The sequence below is a fragment of the Armigeres subalbatus genome, chromosome 1 (genome assembly GCF_024139115.2).
Source record: "Armigeres subalbatus isolate Guangzhou_Male chromosome 1, GZ_Asu_2, whole genome shotgun sequence".
NCBI lineage: Eukaryota > Metazoa > Arthropoda > Insecta > Diptera > Culicidae > Armigeres > Armigeres subalbatus.
Window position 1 is genome coordinate 302,323,369 of NC_085139.1, and position 20,237 is coordinate 302,343,605.

Sequence of the window (20,237 nt, forward strand, 5' to 3'; positions counted from 1 at the left end):
TTTTCATTTTTTGAATGCAGTAAAACATGTCACACTCATAATTCGAAGCAAGATGCACTTGATGGAGTTCTAAATTTGAAACGATTTAGCTCAAACGGGTGCTAGCCGTTTTACCCCCACCTCTCCTACGCCAAGAATTGTCTCTAAAAAAGGATTTTTCACCAATTTAATAAATTTTTGTATGAATTTTTGAAGAAATTCCTGCAAGAATTAACGAAGAAATTCCTGGAGGTATTTAGAAATATCTTCGGAACTTCTAATTGGAATTACTACTGGAATTTCTTTAGGAATTCTTTCGGAAATCCCTTCAGGGTCTCCTCGGAAAATATCAAAAGTTCTTCAAGAATTTTTTTCCAGCAATACGACAGGAATGCGTTTTGGAATACCTTCTGGATTTTTTTGGGAATTCCTCCTGAAAATTTACTTAGAAATAATTAAGAAAAATTCTTCAACGATTCCTTCATAAAATCCTCCGTAAAATCATTCGAAGTTTGTTCTTCAGGTATTCGCTTACAATTTTCAAACAGATTCAGTGGAACATTACTTCATTAATTCTTTCGGATATTCCTTTGGAGAATCCTTCCATTTTTTTTTCAGAAATTTGAAAATACATTCCAAATATACTTTAAAAATCCTTTCGGAAAGTCATTTAGAATTTCCTGAAATAATGTTCAAAGTAATTCCTAAAGGAAGTCATTCTGAAGCAAATATTTAAAAAAAAATCCAAAGAACTCCTAAAGAAGCTTTGGAAAGGATTCCTAGGAAATTTCGATGGAATTCCTAAAAAAAAATCGAAGATTCTTTTAAAGGCATATTTAAGAGAATTTTCGGAAGAATCATTCGAGAAATTTTCTAAAGAACAGAATTTCCAAGGGAATGGATTCTTCAAAGGATTTTCAGGAATAATCCTATAAGTAATTTTTTGAAGAATATTTAAAGGAACTTCCGTAGGAATTCCTGAAGAAAAATCCGAAGGTATTTCCAAAAGTTTCCTACGGAGTATTTTGTAAAGAAATTTCTAAACAAATTCCTTAAGGTCTGAGGTAAGGGTTTTCCGTTAAAAAGCACGTGGTAGCACTCTCTGAGAGAGAAAATTGCCAAATTCAGCCCGCCAGAATGACGCTGTCAGTGTCGTCAAAATTATTTCATCATTATGCAGTTTACAATTGCTTGAGAATTTGCCGTAAACGGAGAACAAAAGGAATTGGCAACAATGGGGAAGAAATTAATCACTCATGCAGTGGTTCGGCGAGAGAACAGCAGCAGCGCCGACCAATCACGCAATGAGGAAATCAAAATAAACAAACTCTAGCTGGTTTTGGAAAATGAAAACATGTGCCGTTTCTAGAACAACATTAGAAAATATCATGGGAGGATTTCTGTAAAGGTTTCCACACAAGCTTTGAAAAGTATTTGGGTGATAACAGTGGTGCTGGTGTAAGACAAATAAGACAAATAAGACAAATAAGACAAATAAGACTAATAAGACTTATAAGACAAATAAGACAAATAAGACAATAAGACAAATAAGACAAATTAGACAAATTAGACAAACCGTCTAAGACGAATTAAGTACTGTCCATTTAATTCCACTAGTTAATTTTCGTAATCTTTGCAGATACGTATTTCGACCACAACTGTGTGGTCGTCTTCAGTGTCTTGTACTTGACTCGACTTGCGACTTGAGTCAAGTACAAGACACTGAAGACGACCACACAGTTGTGGTCGAAATACGTATCTGCAAAGATTACGAAAATTAACTAGTGGAATTAAATGGACAGTACTTAATTCGTCTTAGACGGTTTAATACATTCCACTAAAAGAGCTTAATATATTTTTCTGGAAATTAGACAAATTAGACGAATCAGACAAATTAGACAAATTAGACAAATTAGACAAATAATACAAATAAAACAAATAAAACAAATAAGACAAATAAGATAGATTAGACTAAGGAGAAAAATAAAGTAAGTTCCTCCAGGGATTCTTTCGGAAGTTCCTCCAGCAATTCCTTCGGAAGTTCCACAAGGAATTTTCTTCGAAAGTTCCTCCAGAAATTCTTTTAGGAGTTTCTCCAGGAATTCCTGCAGAAGTTCCTCTAGGAATTCCTTCGAAAGTTCCTCCAGGAATTCCTTCAGAAGTTCCTCCAGGAATTCCTTCGAAAGTTCCTCCAGGAATTCCTTCGGAAGTTCCTTCAGGAATTCCTTCGGAAGTTCCTCCAGGAATTCCTCCGGAAGTTTTTCCACGAATTTCTTTTGAGGTTCCTCCAGGAATTCCTTCGGAAGTTCCTTCAGGATTTCCCTCGGAAGCTCCTCCAGGAATTCGTTCGGAAAATCCTCCAGCAATTCCTTCGAAAGTTCTTCCAGGAATTTCTTCGGAAGTTCCTTCAGGATTTCCTTTGGAAGCTCCTCCAGGAAATCGTTCGGAAGATCTTCCAGCAATTCCTTCGAAAGTTCCTCCAGGAATTCCTTCAGAAGTTCCTCCATAAATTCCTTCGAAAGTTCCTCCAGGAATTCCTTCGGAAGTTCCTCCAGAAATTCCTCCGGAAGTTCTTCCAGGAATTCTTTCGAAAGTTCCTCCAGGAATTCGTTCGGTAGTTCCTCCAGGAATTCCTGTAGGAACTTCCGGAGGAATTCCTGGAGGAACTTCCGGAGGAGTTCCTGGAGGAACTTCCGGAGGAATTCCTGGAGGAACTTCTGGAGGAATCCCTGGAGGAACTTCCGGAGGAATTCCTTCGGAAGTTCCTCCAGAAATTCGAAAGTTCCTCCAGGAATTCCTTCGAAAGTTCCTCCAGGAATTCCTTCAAAAGTTCTTCCAGGAATTTCTTCGGAAGTTACTGCAGAAATTCCTTCGGAAGTTCTTTCAGGAATTCGTTCAGAAGTTCCTTCAGAAATTCTGTCGGAAGATCCTTCAGAAATTCTCCCGGAAGTTACTGCAGAAATTCCTTCGGAAGTTCTTTCAGGAATTCGTTCAGAAGTTCCTTCAAAAATTCTGTCGTAAGTTCCTTCAGGAGTTCCTCCGGAAGTTCTTCTAGGAATTCCTCCGGAAGTTCCTCCAGGAATTCCTCCGGAAGTTCCTCCAGGAATTTCTCCGGAAGTTCCTCCAGGAATTCTGCAGTAACTTCCGGGAGAATTTCTGAAGGATCTTCCGACAGAATTTCTGAAGGAACTTCTGAACGAATTCCTGAAAGAACTTCCGAAAGAATTTCTGCAGTAACTTCCGAAAGAATTTCTGGAGGATCTTTCGAAAGAATTTCTGGATAAACTTGCGGAGAAAGGAGAAACTTCCGAAGAAATTCCTGGAAGAACTTCTGAAGGAATTCCTGGGGAAACTTCCGAAGGAATTCCTGGAGGAACTTTTGAATTTCTGGAGGAACTTCCGAATGAATTCCAGGAGGAACTTTTGGAGGAATTACTGGAGGAACTTCCGGAGGAATTTTTGGAGGAACTTCCAGAGAAATTCTAGGAGGAATTACTGGAGGAACTTCCGGAGGAATTACTGAAGGAACTTTCGGAGGAATTCCCGGAGGAACTTCCGAAAGAATTTCTGGAGAAACATCCGAAAGAATTTCTGCAGTAACTTCCGAGGAATTTCTGAAGGATCTTCCGACAGAATTTCTGGAGGAACTTCTGAACGAATTCTTGGAAGAACTTCCGAAGGAATTTCTGCAGTAACTTCCGAAAGAATTTTTGAAGGATATTGCGAAAGAATTTTTGAATAAACTTGCGGAGAAAGGAGAAACATCCGAAGAAATTCCTGGAAGAACTTTTGAAGGAATTCCTGGAGAAATTTCCGAAGGAATTCCTGGAGGAACTTTCGAAGGAATTCCAGGAGGAACTTTTGGAGGAATTGCTGGAGGAACTTCCGGAGGAATTTTTGTAGAAATTTCCTGAGGAATTCCAGGAGGAATTACTGGAGGAACTTCCGGAGGAATTACTGAAGGAACTTCCGGAGGAATTCCCGGAGGAACTTCCGAAGGAATTTCTGGAGAAACTTCCGAAAGAATTTCTAGAGAAACATCCGAAAGAATTTCTGCAGTAACTTCCGGAGGAATTTCTGGAGGATCTTCCGAAAGAATTTCTGGAGGAAATTCTGAAGGAAGTCCTGGAAGAACTTCCGAAGGAATTTCTGCAGTAACTTCCGAAAGAATTCCTGGAGGAACTTCCGAAGGAATTCTCAGATAAAATTCCGAAGGAATTTCTGGAGAAACTGGAGAAGGAAGTCCTGGAGAAACTTCCGAAGGAATTCCTGGAGAAACTTCAAAAGGAATTTCTGGATAAACTTCCGAAGGAACTTCTGCAGTAACTTCCGGAAGAATTTCTGGAGGAACTTCCTAAGGAATTCCTGGAGAAAATTCCGAAGGAATTCCTGGAGAAACTTCCGAAGGAATTCTCAGAGAAAATTCCGAAGGAATTTCTGGAGAAACTTCCGAAGGAATTCCTGGAGAAACTTCCGAAAGAATTCCTGGAGAAACTTCCGAAGGAATTTCTGGATAAACTTTCGAAGGAATTTCTGCAGTAACTTCCGGAAGAATTTCTGCAGGAACTTCCTAAGGAACTCCTGGAGAAAATTCTGAAGGAATTCCTGGAGGAACTTCCGTAGGAATTCCTGGCGGAACTTCCGAAGGAATTCCTAGCGAAACTTCCGAAGGAATTCCTGGAGAAACTTCCGAAGGAATTCCGGGAGAATCTTCCAAAGGAATTTCTGAATAAACTTCCGAAGGAATTTCTGCAGTAACTTCCGGAAGAATTTCTGAAGATTCGGAAGATCCCGAAAGAATTTCTGGAGGAACTTCTGAACGTATTCCTGAAAGAACTTCCGAAGGAATTTCTGCAGTAACTTCCGAAAGAATTTCTGGAGGATCTTGCAAAAAAAATTCTGGATAAACTTGCGGAGAAAGGAGAAACTTCCGAAGAAATCCTGGAAGAACTTCTGAAGGAATTCCTGGAGGAACTTTCGAATTTCTGGAGGAATTCCTACGAGTTATAGACATTTTAGTACGAATATAGCGCTCTACCGCGAGAGAGCTTCCCTCAGACCTTAAGACGACTCATCGGCCGCACTGGTTTTTAGTGGAGGACATCACAATTCTAGAAGACACCTAAAAATGTCAGAAATAAAGGAGAAATAAGCAAAATCGAAAGTGGCGTGAAACCAAACGCAAATATATTTATTTGCAACGTTCGGTTTCCGCTCGCGAATGAAACTTACGTGAAAAGTTTTCTATGGCGCCGGTGGCAAAGTGAGAGGACCTTCAAGAATTAATTACACACAGTCCTTTTTAGGACTTAAACTATTAATCCAAAAGGAAGACCGCTGGGAAAAACCTTCATCCATACAAACAGACTATTTGGCTTAAGTTTTCGAATTTATCCATTTAAACGAGAAAGACGTCGGAACCTTGCGTTGATATTTCCCTTCGTGCTGGTATTGCCCGATGGCTATTCAATGACTTTTCGCTAAGACGCCACCATTGGGAATAAATTTTTAGCATCGCCAATGGTGGCGCTACGAACACCACCACCAATGCGATGGGTTTCCGTTGAAACCTCTACCAGAGTCTTCGTGCTGCTGAGTCCGCTCTGCGTAAAATATTGTTCGACCGCTCTCTAAGGAATCCCGATCAAAATGTATCAATTAAGAAGGCCCGCTAGCTCAGCCCTTTTATGATCTGTTATGGGTATAAATGTGATATGCACTCATAACTATTAACAAAGGGGCGGGGCTAATGGAAATACTTTATTAGATACAAGAAAGCTGCTTGCAGGCGCGCGCGATGGTAACTTTGCTTAGAAACGTCGCAGTTAATTACTGTGGAAGTGCTTAATGAACACTAAGCAGCGAGGCGGTAATGTCTCAGTGGGAATGTAATGCCAATAAGAAGAAGAAGACGTCGGAGGAAGACGAGGAAATAAATTTAAATTCGAATGGCTGAATTCACTACAGCTAATAAGCTACCATGGCGATGCCACCGAAACAGTCCATTTTTGCAATAAACCCTTTCTGTCCAGAAAATGCTGGTCCTAAGATCAAATTGTCTTTCCCCAATGCGTTTTTCCAATAACTAACTGCAACCAAACGCTTGTGGGTAACTTGCGTTGAAATTTCACTCCGTCATGTTATTGCAACAGACGCCACTTTTGTAATCAACCCTTTCTTCACATAAAAGGCTAGTTCGTTGAGGTTGAATGACGACTACCAATGCGCAAGTTGCTCGATTTTGATGTTTGTGCTTGTGATGCATGCACGGGATTAATTGTTTTACTTTTTCTAAACTGTTTGTCAATTTTCAAAAATATATAGTTGAAAATCTGTATTTTTAGAACTATACAATGAAGCGTTGACTTTTCTTGATCGAATATTCCTAAAATATTAGAAATCCATCGATATACGGCTGAGATATTGTCGTTCAAAGTCTATCATATTTTCGTGATTGTCTTCGATTTTCGCAATCGCAAAGTGTACCCCAATATAGAAAAGACAGACGTAGTCCTACGGCAAAAAGAAAGAAGATGCAAGAAGAAAGAAAGAAGAAATGGGAAAGTAGGAGAAAGGAAAAAGGTAGAAAGAAGTATACATAAAAATTGAAAAAAGATGATGCAAAAAGCAAAAAGGAGCAAGGAAGAAAGATGAAGACAAAAATAAGTTCAAAAGATTAAGGAACAAAAAAGAACTAACATTTCACTTCTCATTTTTCATTTTTTACATCTCATTCAGCCTGATGACTCTCGGTCTAATGGCCTGATACTGGTTTTAATTCAGTTAAGGTTCCCCCAAACACACGCGACGCGATTCTATCGCTTGGTGACAGCGATTCTGTCGCCGTTGGTATGGAAGCGTAAATAGAACATTGCCTGCAGCGACCAAACGATAGAATCGCGGCGGCTAGTTGTCGCCGTCGCGGCGATGAAATCGCTTAGGTCTGGGGGAGCCTTTATGGTGCACTTTTATTCAATTGCGATCGAATGTTTAATGAGTTAGAAAAAAAAACTCAGAACTGAATTTATTCTTACTTTTGTTTTTAATTGATCCTTTTTCAATTTTAATGGAATTCTTACTGACTCTGATTCTATTTTAATTGGGTTTTGACAGGCTCTGACTCAATTCTCATTCAAATATGACATAAATTGATTCTGATTACAATTTCTTTCAATTCTGAATCGATTTCCATTCGTTTATGATTTATTTACAGCTCGCTTCTATTTCAATTGTGATTCTACAATCAATTCGATTCTTATCCACTTTCGATATAATAAGTACATTATTCGATTTTTTTCCTATTTCTATTTTGATTAATTTTTTTATTTTGAAATTATTTCTTGTTGATTTTTATCTGATTTCTATAGAAATAGATTCATATCAAATCAGTATCGAGATAAAAATGAAATAATATTAAACAATATTAATCAAATTCGAATTACAATCAAACAAGAATCGAAACATAACTCGAATCGATGATAATCTGACATATACGATTCCGATAGTTTATTGACCCTATTAGACTCTTTTCAGATTCAGGCTTGATTATTTGTTATTTTTATTTATTTGAGTTGATTTTGATTGCATTCTTATTCGATTCTGATTTGATTTTTTGTCAATTTTGTTTTTATGACAATTTTCAAAACTGGCCGCAGAGTAAAATAAAACGTTGTGTGATGTCACTAGGATAATTAGCACATCGGGATTAGCGATAAAGTGTTTAAACACTCAACTTTCTGGTTGTTTGAGTTTTAGCATAAGCCGGAATTTGGTTCAACATTCTCTATGACGTAAAAAACATGAGTTGACTAAAATTCTAAAGTTTCCATCTCTTACATAAGGTCACGATGTTCTGTTCATGAATGTTCCCTAATTAAAATTTCTTCGAAACAACTTCATTAGTATTAAATGATTAACACATTAAAAAGCTTTATCGATTCTGAAAATGGTCAAACACGGCCGCAAACGATCGACGGAGCAGTAATTGTCGCTCGTACCAAATTGTATGCATGCGACAAAAATGACGGGACGTGCTCTGGTTTGATCATTCGATAATTATCTGTCGATCGGCCACAGAGACGAGCAATTAATGGGTTCATTTGCATTTCGTGTGCACTGCCCGTTTGTGTGTGTCATTATCAAGGAATACAATCACTATCAACCTTGTCTCTCCTCTCAATGCTGAGCTCTAGGCAGTCTCCCATAATTAAGCTTTCATGGGTACCACATTTCTGATACTGGTTGATTGATGTCGCATTTGTTGTTTGTTTGTGATTTTTTTTCCCATGTAGCCCCACCTGACGAAGATCGCGAGGACGAGTTCCGGGCTCCGCTGTACAAGAATGCCGAAATCAACGGCATCACGGTGCGGATGAAATGGTGCGTGACGTGTAAGTTCTACCGACCGCCACGCTGTTCGCACTGTTCCGTGTGCAACCACTGCATCGAGGTAAATGTGATCAACATAAAAAGGTTCGATTTCAATTGATTGTAATTTCGATTTTCCAACTTCTACTACGCCAGACATTCGATCACCACTGCCCTTGGGTGAACAACTGTATCGGCCGGCGGAACTACCGGTTTTTCTTCTTCTTCCTGATCTCGCTGTCGATCCACATGCTGAGCATCTTTTCGCTCTCGTTGATCTACGTCCTCCAGAAGGAGAAGGACAAACTGACGGAAGTGGAACCGATCGTTGCGTAAGTTCGAAACAATGATAGCGAGGATATGTTGATAACGTTTTGATTTTCCAATTCTAGAATGGTCCTAATAGCGATCGTCACTCTGCTGGCGATACCGATCTTCGGCCTGACCGGATTCCACATGGTGCTGGTGTCGCGGGGGCGAACCACTAACGAGCAGGTCACCGGCAAGTTCAAGGGTGGCTATAATCCATTTTCGCGCGGCTGTTGGAACAACTGCTGCTACACCCAGTGCGGTCCACAGTATCCAAGGTGAGTGATGTAGACGGAATCAATTCGTAGTGGTTGTCAGGAACATCACGGTGGGACCTGATATTAACGGTATTGAAGGATTTGCCGTACAGTAAAGGTCTGGTTCGTTGAAGAGCGGCCATTAACGAAGCCAACTTGATAATTTTCCATAAACTCATTGACTATTGGTGACAGACGGCGGAAGATGATCACTTTGACGGTATTTAGGATCACACTCCAGCTTTCCGCATTTCTTGTAGCTGGGGCATATGATTCCTTCCTTCTACTCCTTTGGTAGCTGTTTCCCAGATTCTAACTATCAGTTGTAACCGTTCGGTTCCAATATGGACTTGTTGGCTCCACCACAAGTGAATTTCCGTCACCAATCCCTCCCATTACGACCTTTCCAAAGATTACACCTCGGAACTGTCACACTCACTGGTCGAAGATTTATCTCACGAGTGAGTGCGTGTTCCACTTTCACGTCATACCAAGTGTGACCAGATGCGATAGACGTTCGAGCAGTTTGAGTTCGGGCAAAGATACACAGCCCTGTTTCAGCTGAGCTTGCCCATACCGGGAGCTCAATGTACCAGCATGCCCAAACCTAAAAAGCATCAATCATAATTTATGTAAAATGTGCTATATAAGAAGCGGAAAGAAGGGTTCTCCTCTTTAAAGCAGTGATCCTTGAAAGAAGTTGTAGTGCGCGTGTTTAATTTGTAAAAGGTTGATTGTTTGAATAATTGTTGGTGAAGTTTCTTTTAATTTTGTGTTGTTTCTTTTCTTAACATAGGATTTGTTAATTGTGTTAGTCGTTAAAAGCAAAAGTATGTTGATAATTGTTGTTAGAAAGTACGGATATTAGTTGTGTTAATTTATTAGTACGGTTAGTAATGTTAGTGCTTAAAACTTAGCCTAAATTAATGTACTACTTAAATTATAGTTGAAATCCCGTTAACCACAATAAGAACGACAAAAACGACAGTAACAAACAAATTAAAAAACCACCAAGAAAAAGGTAAATATCAAGTGGAGAAAATAGAACAAAGTTTAGAGGTTAGGAAGTGACGTTGCAGGGTGCTAATCCGTGTTGTCCAGGTCCATGCCAAAGGGACCTTTTTCTTTTGTGCTTTTTCCAAGTTCTCGACAGTGCAGTGCATCGGTGGAAACTTCCGTGGGCGAAGAGCTAGTTCCGGTTCCTCCGGCCGTATAAATCCCGACGATTTGGATGCCGGAGACTTTCGGTCCAAATCCGTGCCGCCATTGCTTTTGAGCACGCGGGATTGCCGTTTGCTGAACGTAGGCCGCCATCTTCCAGCCACATTCCTGTGCCGCACTCGTCCCGTCCGTGGATTGACGTCCGGACTGTAAAGACCCTGCGACCAACGCCAAGCCGGCCAGATCGGCCACCTCCACACCGAATCCAACACCAAAGCGCAAGTACCCCCAAATGTGACGTCACAAATAAAATTGTAGAATTGTTAACCTCAGGTGTAGCTAACTTTAAGAAAGAGCAGCCCTGAATTATAAAGGTCTTTCACCATTTTCGTTGCGTCGTCCTCCCGGGTCCACAAAGGGACCACCAAGCCTCGTCATTCTTGGATCACTGCATGTATAGATACCCCCCCCCCCTTCTACATCAAACAGCTTTGCCCATCCTACCGCATTAGACACCTTTTATCGACAGCTCTGTTTACAGTTCCCTCCTGCGAAGAACCGAATCATCCTCAGCTTGAGTATTGGGGTGATTGAAGTAGCGTAACGACCCGGTAGAATACCCTCCCGTGAGCTAGCAAGTTTCACAGTCTGTGCAGACACGCGGTCAGTTTTTCCGGGTCCATCTTCATGAGTTCAGCTCCGATACAATTTTGTTATTTTTTCATCTGGACATTACAATTACATGAAAAGTTCGCGTCTCAATATTTTATTTCATCTTCTGACATTCTCACCTAATGATACTTTTCTTCTAATTTCGTTCGCAGCTTACTGAAACCGCAAAAGTACGTCGCCCGCCGGTCGAACAAGGAAAACCAATCGATCAGCACCATTACGAACGATGGTGGCCCGGGAGGTGGTGGCGGTGGCGGCGGCGGAAACTCCAGCCGCCACCTCAACTCCCAGCAGCAGGGCCTGAATGCGGCCGGAGCCGGTGGTGCCGCCGGCCAGGGCATCTACGATAACAGTCGCCACACGCAGGTAAAAACCTATATGGATCATGGCAATGGTCACGGTATTCGTACGGTCGGATCCAGCCACTACAGTAAGGTGCGTAGTATTTGTTATCTTCTTAGCTGTGTTAGTCGCTTCTTTTGAAGTTTTATTTTCCCCTTATCGTTTAATTTTTGTTCTCTTTGATGTGATTCTACGTTCTTTCATTTAACACCAATTTCTTCGTAACAGAAACGAACGTTTCTCCTGTTTTGTTCCACTGTGTATTTATTTGGATTATTTTTCTTTTTCCTTTTTTTCGGTTTTTGTAGTTGACAGAGCGATCCATAGTGTAAGACTCAAACTAGGCAAACAAAATTCAAAAATTGTACAGAAACAATTCCCTCGTAACACGCACACCACACAACTAAAAAATTGCATTGTTATCGTGCACGCAATCGAAGCGAAAGCAAACAAAAACCTTGTGTACGTGAGCCGCGTGCCCCTCTTCTACCGAATCTCCCACCAAAACCCCATTCCTATGAACGAATTACTATAGAGACGTGCGCCCATCAGGGGAAGCAGAGACCAGAAGCTGCATCAGCCCCAAAGAATCTAGCACTAGCGATAACTCTCACTCACACAAACACACTTCTGAAACGCATTGTATGTATAGATAGACGCGAGAGCGAGAATGTAAGAACAGCGAAAGCGAGAGAGAGAGAAAGAGATAGAAATCAAATTTGAGAATCGAGAACAGGAAGCGATTGAATGACAATGACTGATAAAAGATTTCGATATTTTCCAACGTTGTTTCTTTTTTTGAAAGCTTCATTGTCGCTATGATTAGTCAGAACCCTAATTTTTATACAGAGTATTTTAAGATTAACAACAGTGCTTTAAAAAATTAAGTTTAACAATCGTTTTGTCCTCTGTACTGATCTTTGTTACAACTAGTTTCTAGTAGACAATAGTAAGACAAGATATTTTTGCTGGAAAATAAACGGAAATTTTTATTAATCACAAACTATTGTTTTGTTATTTTTCGTTCCGTATATTCTTCGTGATAATCTTGTGTCATTTTTAATCATTTTTAGGTGTAGTAACTTCTAATTCTCTGTTTTCTCTGTGGTCGTCATCGTCGTTCAAAGATTCGTCAAACTTTAATCATTAAACAGTATTTAATTACAATTAGCCTAATACACTACTAGTAAATGCACTTACTAAACAAATGACTTAAGCAAATTAATAGAAAAAAATATTTTATTTACGGTTGTGCACCAGAATCTGATACTTACTAACCACAAATCGCCTCTGTTCAAGTTATTACTATTTTTCTCTAACTGTTCTACGTTTGGTTACTTTTCTTACTTCTTATGTAGCAAACTGTTTGAATTCACCTAACCTGTGACAACATATTTTATTGATTCGATTCTTTCTCACCCTCCAAACGACACACCTTTTTTCCAAATTTCAACCCACGATCGGCACCAATCATCACGAGCACCATTATTTTCGTACCTAAAACAATCATTGTTTGTGTTCATTCTTCGTCGTACTCTTCGGAAAATATTTCACCAATAATTTGTTATTCTCTGCCACTACACTGCTGGTTGGAAATGTGTTTTTTTTATTATAGATCTCATACTCTCTCGAATCATTTCTCAACTCTAAGACCATGTTTTTCGAGAAAGAGGTAACCGTATTGCTACTAACCGATCATTGGAGTATTTTCAATGCAATTTTATGTTTGATGCAAGATGGAGCATATCTGGCGTACATATATTAGAAATCGTCTTGAGCTGCTTGTTCGATGTCGGATTGATTTGGATTTATCATTTTGTTACGCATCGCTGTAAATATACTCGCTTTATTTGTGCATAATAGTTATTCAACTGGAGGTATTCAGTTTGTTCGGTCTAAGCACGATCGGATTATGATCGGGGGGAAGAAGGGGTCTGAGTCGAAAAAGTTTCGTCCTTGCTGAGCAGTTTTGCCTTTCATTACTTTTTCTCTCACAGAAATTCTAATCATTTTCATTTTCTGTACAGAGGGCGTTTACTTGAACAATAGCTTTTTCCTGAATTTCTGTGTGCGAAAAAGAGGGAAGACACTGAGTAGATTCGAAAATCTGGCACAATCAGTGTAGTCAAGATCTTCTCCCTAATCGACAATCGCTGTATCCTGTGGTACCTGTGAGTTCTTCGATTTTATCCTTGAAGTACTTGTTTTATACAATTGCTTAGGATTACAATTACAATCCAATTTGTTTATCCGATTACGTTAAATGATCACCGCTGATACCTTTTTATGGTAATCTGGCTAATGTTTAGCCTCTTTACAGTTCTCTTAATGACACTTTTATTCACCGGGGGCCCCATATCCGGTTGCAGGCCCAATTTATATGTATAGCACTTAACCACTCTGCTTTCTGTGGACTTGCTTGGGGATATTGTTTTAGGAAAATTCCAAGGATTCTTCGTTTGAGACATTAACCTTCTTCGGACATTAGGAAAAACTTACGAACAAGATGTTAGGGTCGATGATAATGCGCTCGAAATCAATAAGTGACCACATTGGCCACTCTTGGAGCCTATGAGATGCCCTCGAAGAACCCGTAGAATGGGACATTTCCGTTTTAACACCAAAATATGTCGCGCAACAGCTCTTTCGTCATGATTTTCCACAAAATAGATGTTTATGTGCTCGAAATCGATAAGTGACCTTATTGGCCACTCTTGAAGCCTATGATGTGCCCTCGGGGAACCCGTAGAAAGGGACATTTCCGTTTTAACACCAAAATATGTCGTGCGCCAGCTCTTTCGTTATGATTTTCTACAAAATAGAAGATTATGCGCTCAAAATCGATAAGAGACCACATTGGCCATTCTTGGAGCAGATGAGGTGCCCCCGGGGAATCCGTAAAAGGGGACATTTCCGTTTTAACACCAAAATATGTCGTGCGACAGTTCTTTCGTCATGATTTTCCACAAAATAGATGATTATGCGCTCGAAATCAATAATTGACCACATTGGCCACTCTTGGAACCTATGAGGCGCCCTTGGGGAACCCGTAGAAAGAAATATTTCCGTTTTAACTCCAAAATATGCCATGCAGCGGCTCTTTCGTCATGATTTTCCACAAAATAAATGATAATGCGCTCGAAATCGATAAGTGACCACATTGGCCACTCTTGGGACCTATGAGGTGCCCCTGGGAAACCCGTAGAAAGGCACATTTCCGTTTTAACACTAAAATGTACCGTGCGGTGGCTTTTTCGTCATGATTTTCCACTAAATAGATGATTATGCGCTTGACATCGATAAGTTACCACATTGGCCACTATTGGAACCAATGAGATGCCCTCGGGGAACCCGTAGATGTTGACATTTCCGTTTTTATTCCGAAATGATTAAGTGACCACATTTCCCATTTTGGAATCTATGAAGCACCGCCGTGGAGCTCATAGGAGAGGACATTTCCGTGCTTACTCTCACTCACTTAAAATCGATTGGCGACCACATTGGCCACTTTTGAAACCTATTAGGTGCTTCCGGGGTACCTGTACAAGGAGATATTTTTGTTTTTATACCAAGACATGCCTGTAGCGGCTCTTTCATTATCATTTTCCATCAAATAGTTGGTTATGCTCTTGAAATCTAATATCAACCCGAGGGAACCCCAGGCCCAGTTTCGGTAATTGTGGAGTGCCGCGAGGAATCCATTGAAAGTGTCTGTGCCAGAGCATAAAATATTCATCTTCATGAAGCAACTTCAGTCCGAATTTTGACAAACATCGCATGAATATTCAAAACATAGAATGACATAGTCAGACGATTACTCCACCAACTCATTCATTCGACTGTCACTGAGTGTCCTTACTATGTGCAGAAAAAACATAATTAGCATTGTTTATGTTGATGTTTACCATTAAAAGTGCCTCGCGGATGAAAATCAGATTCAGTTCTATATGATAAATTACTCTACTAATTTGAATCGTGTTAAGATTTCAGGTAATTTATCAATTTGTAAAATGTGCATAAATATTCAATTACTAATATTCAACAGAATATTGACAGTCATATGAATGCGTCTGGAAGTGAGCTGGCAAGTGAAGAAGGGTGGACTTCACCAAATATTTTCGATCATTTTACACTCTGGTCTGTGCACAAAAAATGTCACTCACTTTTCAGACACTTTTCCTCAACCGATTTGCTCGCATTAAATAGCATTCGACGCAAAATCCTGTCCCATTGTCCTATTGAAAATTGGCCAGATCGGACTATGGGCTCCGAAGTTATGGCCAAAATACTAATTTCAGCACCTGCATGGGAAAATCACTTTTCTGGCACTTATGCTCATCCGATTGGCTTGCAATAAGTTGCGTTCAGCAGGGTTTTTATTGAATTTTGTTGCAGTTTGAAGTAGTCATTTTCATTCGTGGGTGGCTTTTTTCAGCTTTGTTGTTGAGCAGCGGTACGCCTGCGATTTTTTAAATCGCAGGCAGCCACCGGCCGCAGTGCTCAACAGCGTAGGTGAAGAATTATAATGGAAAGCATAGCGAAAAGAAGAGAAGCTTTAGGGTTTATAGCAGAAAAAGTCACCCACGATACAGTGCAGAACAAAATAACTGTAACTTATGTACCAAAGCGGGCGCCATTTTAACATTGAATGGACTATATTAGTGTGTAACACTACCACCCTAACAACGAAGCAAGCTTCAAATCCTTGAAAAAGCAAAAAAAAATACCGAAACTGTTGGATGCAGAAATAAACTTGTTTTTGCTGCTTTACAAGACTGCAACGGCCGAAAACGACTTGATTTTCAATTAAGTTTTCCACAGTCGCCAAGAGTTATTTCGGAAATTTTACAATTCAAAGAAACAAATATGAAAAATAAGAGCTATCTACCTATTAGAGCTATCTACCTATATTAGACTTTTCTTATATATTTCTCAACGATAAAGGCACCATCACCGCGGGGTAGATTAATCTTTTTTTTTTCTATCAAATAGGTCATTAATTCTAAACTTAATATCTTCAACCTACAAGCTAACCGCAGGAGTCTCACAGAAGAAGAGATTTTCTTTTTTATATCAAAGTGTAGCGTTATCACATCATTGTCCACGGCGATCGGTAAAGACCTCAAACCTCTATGAGTCGATATTGAAGGGACCATCGACTGAAGGAAATATCGAGATGTGGAATAGAAAATCCTTGGAAAGCTGTTCGAAGGAACCATCACAGTAGCCCAGAAACTATGTTTTGATTTGACTCAGTCTGACTCATTTGACCCACCTATTTGGAGGAAAATCAAGACGAAAGAGCCGCCGCATGACATATATTGGTGTAAAAATGGAAGTGTCATCTTCTACGTGTTCTCCGAGGGAACCTCATAGGTTCCAAATGTAGCCAATGTGGTCACTTATCGATTTCAAGCGCACGACCATCTGTTTGGTGGGAACACACACACCGAAAGAGCCGCCGCACGGCTTATATTGGTGTAGAAACGGAGATCTTTCCTTCTACGGGTTCCCCGGAGGCACCTCATAGGTACCAAGAGCGACCAATGTGGTCACTTATCGATTTCAAGCGCATAATCATCTATTTTGTAGAAAATCATGACGAAAGAGCGGCTGCACCGCATATTTTGGTGCCAGAACGGAAATGTTCTCTCCTACGGGTTCTCAGGTGCGCCTTGCATGTACCAGGAGTGGCCAATGTGATCATTTATCGATTTCAAGCGCATAATCATCTGTTTGGTGGAAAATCATGACAAAAGACCCGCCGCACAGCATATTTTGGAGTTAAAACAGAAATGTCCCATTTTACGGGTTCTTCGAGGGCACGTTATAGGCTCCAAGAGTGGCCAATGTGGTCACTTATCGATTTCGAGCGCATTATCTATTTTGTGGAAAATCATGACTAAAGAGCCGCCGCATGGCATATTTTGGAGTTAAAACGGGTTCTTTCTACGGGTTCCCCAAGGGCACCTCATAGGTTCCAAGAGTGGCCAATGTGGTCAATTATTGATTTCGAGCGCATAATCATCTATTTTGTGGAAAATCATGACGAAAGAGCTGCCGCACGACGTATGTTGGTGTTAAAACGGAAATGTCCCCTTTTACGGGTTCCACGGGGGCACCTCATAGGCTCCAAGAGTGGCCAATGTGGTCACTTTTCGATTTCGAGCGCATTATCATCTATTTTGTGGAAAATCATGACGAAAGAGCCGCCGCACGGCATATTTTGGTGCTAAAACGGAAATGTCCTCTCCTACGGGTTCCCCGGGGGCACCTTGTATGTACAAGAAGTGACCAATGTGGTCACTTATCGATTTCAAACGCATAAATCATCTTTTTGGTGAAAAATCATGACGAAAGACCCGCCGCACGGCATATTTTGGTGCTAAAACGGAAATGTCCTCTCCTACGGGTTCCCGGGGACACCTGGCATGTACCAGGAGTGGCCACTTTCGTCGGAAGCTCTCTCATGGACCATACATTACTGTTTTAGGAAGAATTAGCGTTCGAAAGGCATATAAGGAGCGATTTTTATACTCCCCTTATATGACCGACAAGGTCCTCGTGGAAGTCATTCCCCGGTGGCCATTGTTCCCAGAACCAGCATATTGATTGAAAATTGATGAGTTTATCTTTCGAGCGGTATATAAACTTTGTAATTCGGTTATAATTTGACTGTTTTATAAGCATTTACATTTCTGGGTCAATATGACTCTAACATCCTATTCGTAACTTTTTTTGTGGGGTCGTTCCTGTTTCACCTTAAAATACTTTTTTCATGTCAGATGCTTCATTTCCACAAAATATTAAAAGTCAAAAAATTTCAGAACGATCGGATTATCAGGTAAAAGTTATTCTACTTTGAAATTTCGTTTTGGGTCATCATCTTACTAAGGTTAATGATCACAACTAGTTATTATACTTATCAGAGTATTTTGACTTTCGGAAGTCCACATAAGCGAAATAGATTGAAACACACGACGGATAGCGCTATTCTACTGGAGTTTTATTGTTATCTAACTACCTCTATCCACATTGATCTCCTCTACAGTATTGAGCAATCACACATATTGGGCGAAATGCAACGTGAAATTCGTTTCTAATTATTTGTATAGGTATAAAAATTTTTATTGTAGGGATAGCAGGGTTCGTATTGCTCACTCAATCTCAGAAGCACAGGATGCTCCATAACGAAAATTTTCGTGGAGAAATCGCTTTTTGGGAAAGAAAAACAGCCTGGAGAGTGATAACCATTTTCCACCAAATGTTGGTTTACCCTTTTTATTTTATATTCGAGTCTTTTTGTGGCATCATCAATGTAAATGGCAGTAGCTTATGTGGAACAAATAACTTAATGCTTTCATACAGATAGCGTGATGGTGTAGCTTGAGTAAGCGTATCCCTGCTGCTATTATTGTTCTGTGTTCGAATCCCAGCACGCACATACCATTTTGTAATTGTTCTGCTATAATTCTCGCGAAAAGTAAGTGAGTGGTAAAAGTAATGAAACAAAAAAGGATTTTCATCTAAAAGGCAAGATTTTTGTTTATCTTCCAAGGCTAATTCTAGAGAAACGATTGATTGGTGAAAAATGATCCTCAACATAAACAACGAAAAAAGATTCTCCCTTTTCTCGAAAAATGCTTGCTCGGAAGCCTCCTTTCAAGAGGCTCGGAAGCCTCCTTTCAAGAGGCTCGGAAGCCTCCTTTCAAGAGGCTCGGAAGCCTCCTTTCAAGAGGCTCACAAGCCTCCCTCAAGAGGCCCTCAGGCCTCCTTTCAAGAGGCTCGGAAGCCTCCTTTCAAGAGGCCTGGAAGCCTCCTTCAAGAGGCTCAAGCCTCCTTTCAAGAGGCTCGGAAGCCTCCTTCAAGAGGCTCGGAAGCCTCCTTCAAGAGGCTCAGAAGCATCCTTCAAGAGGCTCAGGCCTCCTTTCAAGAGGCTCGGAAGCCTCCTTCAAGAGGCTCGGAAGCCTCCTTCAAGAGGCTCAGGAAGCCTCCTTCAAGAGGCTCAGCCTCCTTCAAGAGGCTCAGAAGCCTCCTTCAAGAGGCTCGGAGAGCCTCCTTTCAAGAGGCTCAGAAGCCTCCTTTCAAGAGGCCTGGAACCTCCTTCAAGAGGCTCAGAAGCCTCCTTCAAGAGGCCTCAGCCTCCTTCAAGAGGCTCAGAAGCCTCCTTTCAAGAGGCCTCAAACCTCCTTTCAAGAGGCTCAGGCCTCCTTTCAAGAGGCTCAGGAAGCCTCCTTTCAAGAGGCTCAGGCCTCCTTTCAAGAGGCTCAGGAAGCCTCCTTCAAGAGGCCCGGAAGCCTCCTTTCAAGAGGCTCAGAGTCTCCTTTCAAGAGGCTCAGAAGCCTCCTTTCAAGAGGCTCAGAAGCCTCCTTTCAAGAGGCCCAGCCTCCTTCAAGAGGCTCAGAAGCCTCCTTCAAGAGGCTCAGAGCCTCCTTCAAGAGGCCTCAGTCTCCTTCAAGAGGCTCACAGCCTCCTTCAAGAGGCTCAAGCCTCCTTTCAAGAGGCTCAGAGCCTCCTTCAAGAGGCTCAGGCCTCCTTCAAGAGGCTCAGAAGCCTCCTTCAAGAGGCCTCAGAAGCCTCCTTTCAAGAGGCTCGGAAGCCTCCTTCAAGAGGCTCAGGCCTCCTTTCAAGAGGCTCAGAAGCCTCCTTCAAGAGGCTCGGAAGCCTCCTTCAAGAGGCCTCAAGCCTCCTTTCAAGAGGCTCAGAAGCCTCCTTCAAGAGGCCCTGAAAGCCTCCTTTCAAGAGGCTCAGCCTCCTTTCAAGAGGCTCAGAAGCCTCCTTCAAGAGGCTCAGAAGCCTCCTTCAAGAGGCCCAGGAAGCCTCCTTCAAGAGGCTCAGCCTCCTTCAAGAGGCTCAGGAAGCCTCCTTTCAAGAGGCTCAGGCCTCCTTTCAAGAGGCTCCAGCCTCCTTCAAGAGGCCCGAAGCCTCCTTCAAGAGGCCTCAGAAGCCTCCTTCAAGAGGCTCAGCCTCCTTCAAGAGGCTCAGGCCTCCTTCAAGAGGCCCAGAAGCCTCCTTCAAGAGGCTCAGCCTCCTTTCAAGAGGCCCAGAAGCCTCCTTTCAAGAGGCCTGGAAGCCTCCTTCAAGAGGCTCAGGCCTCCTTCAAGAGGCTCCAGCCTCCTTTCAAGAGGGCCTCAGAAGCCTCCTTCAAGA

At 41.3% G+C, this 20,237-nt stretch overlaps 1 protein-coding gene and 1 long non-coding RNA gene across 4 annotated transcripts in view; both read left to right on the forward strand.

Annotated features, from left to right (window-relative positions):
* The window catches only part of LOC134207825 (palmitoyltransferase ZDHHC8), a 119,247-nt gene that overhangs the window by 66,988 nt on the left and 32,022 nt on the right, over positions 1 to 20,237 (forward strand). For all 3 annotated transcript variants that reach the window (XM_062683767.1, XM_062683768.1, XM_062683769.1), the window contains 4 exons: positions 8,271 to 8,428; positions 8,503 to 8,678; positions 8,739 to 8,933; positions 10,898 to 11,180. In XM_062683767.1, the coding sequence (XP_062539751.1) occupies positions 8,271 to 8,428; positions 8,503 to 8,678; positions 8,739 to 8,933; positions 10,898 to 11,180 (812 nt within the window). The remainder of the gene's footprint in view (positions 1 to 8,270; positions 8,429 to 8,502; positions 8,679 to 8,738; positions 8,934 to 10,897; positions 11,181 to 20,237) is intronic.
* On the forward strand, positions 9,596 to 10,713 carry LOC134216831 (uncharacterized). Its single transcript, XR_009980845.1, has 4 exons — positions 9,596 to 9,641; positions 9,709 to 9,801; positions 9,859 to 9,933; positions 10,014 to 10,713. It is a non-coding gene; the product is annotated as an uncharacterized LOC134216831 (long non-coding RNA).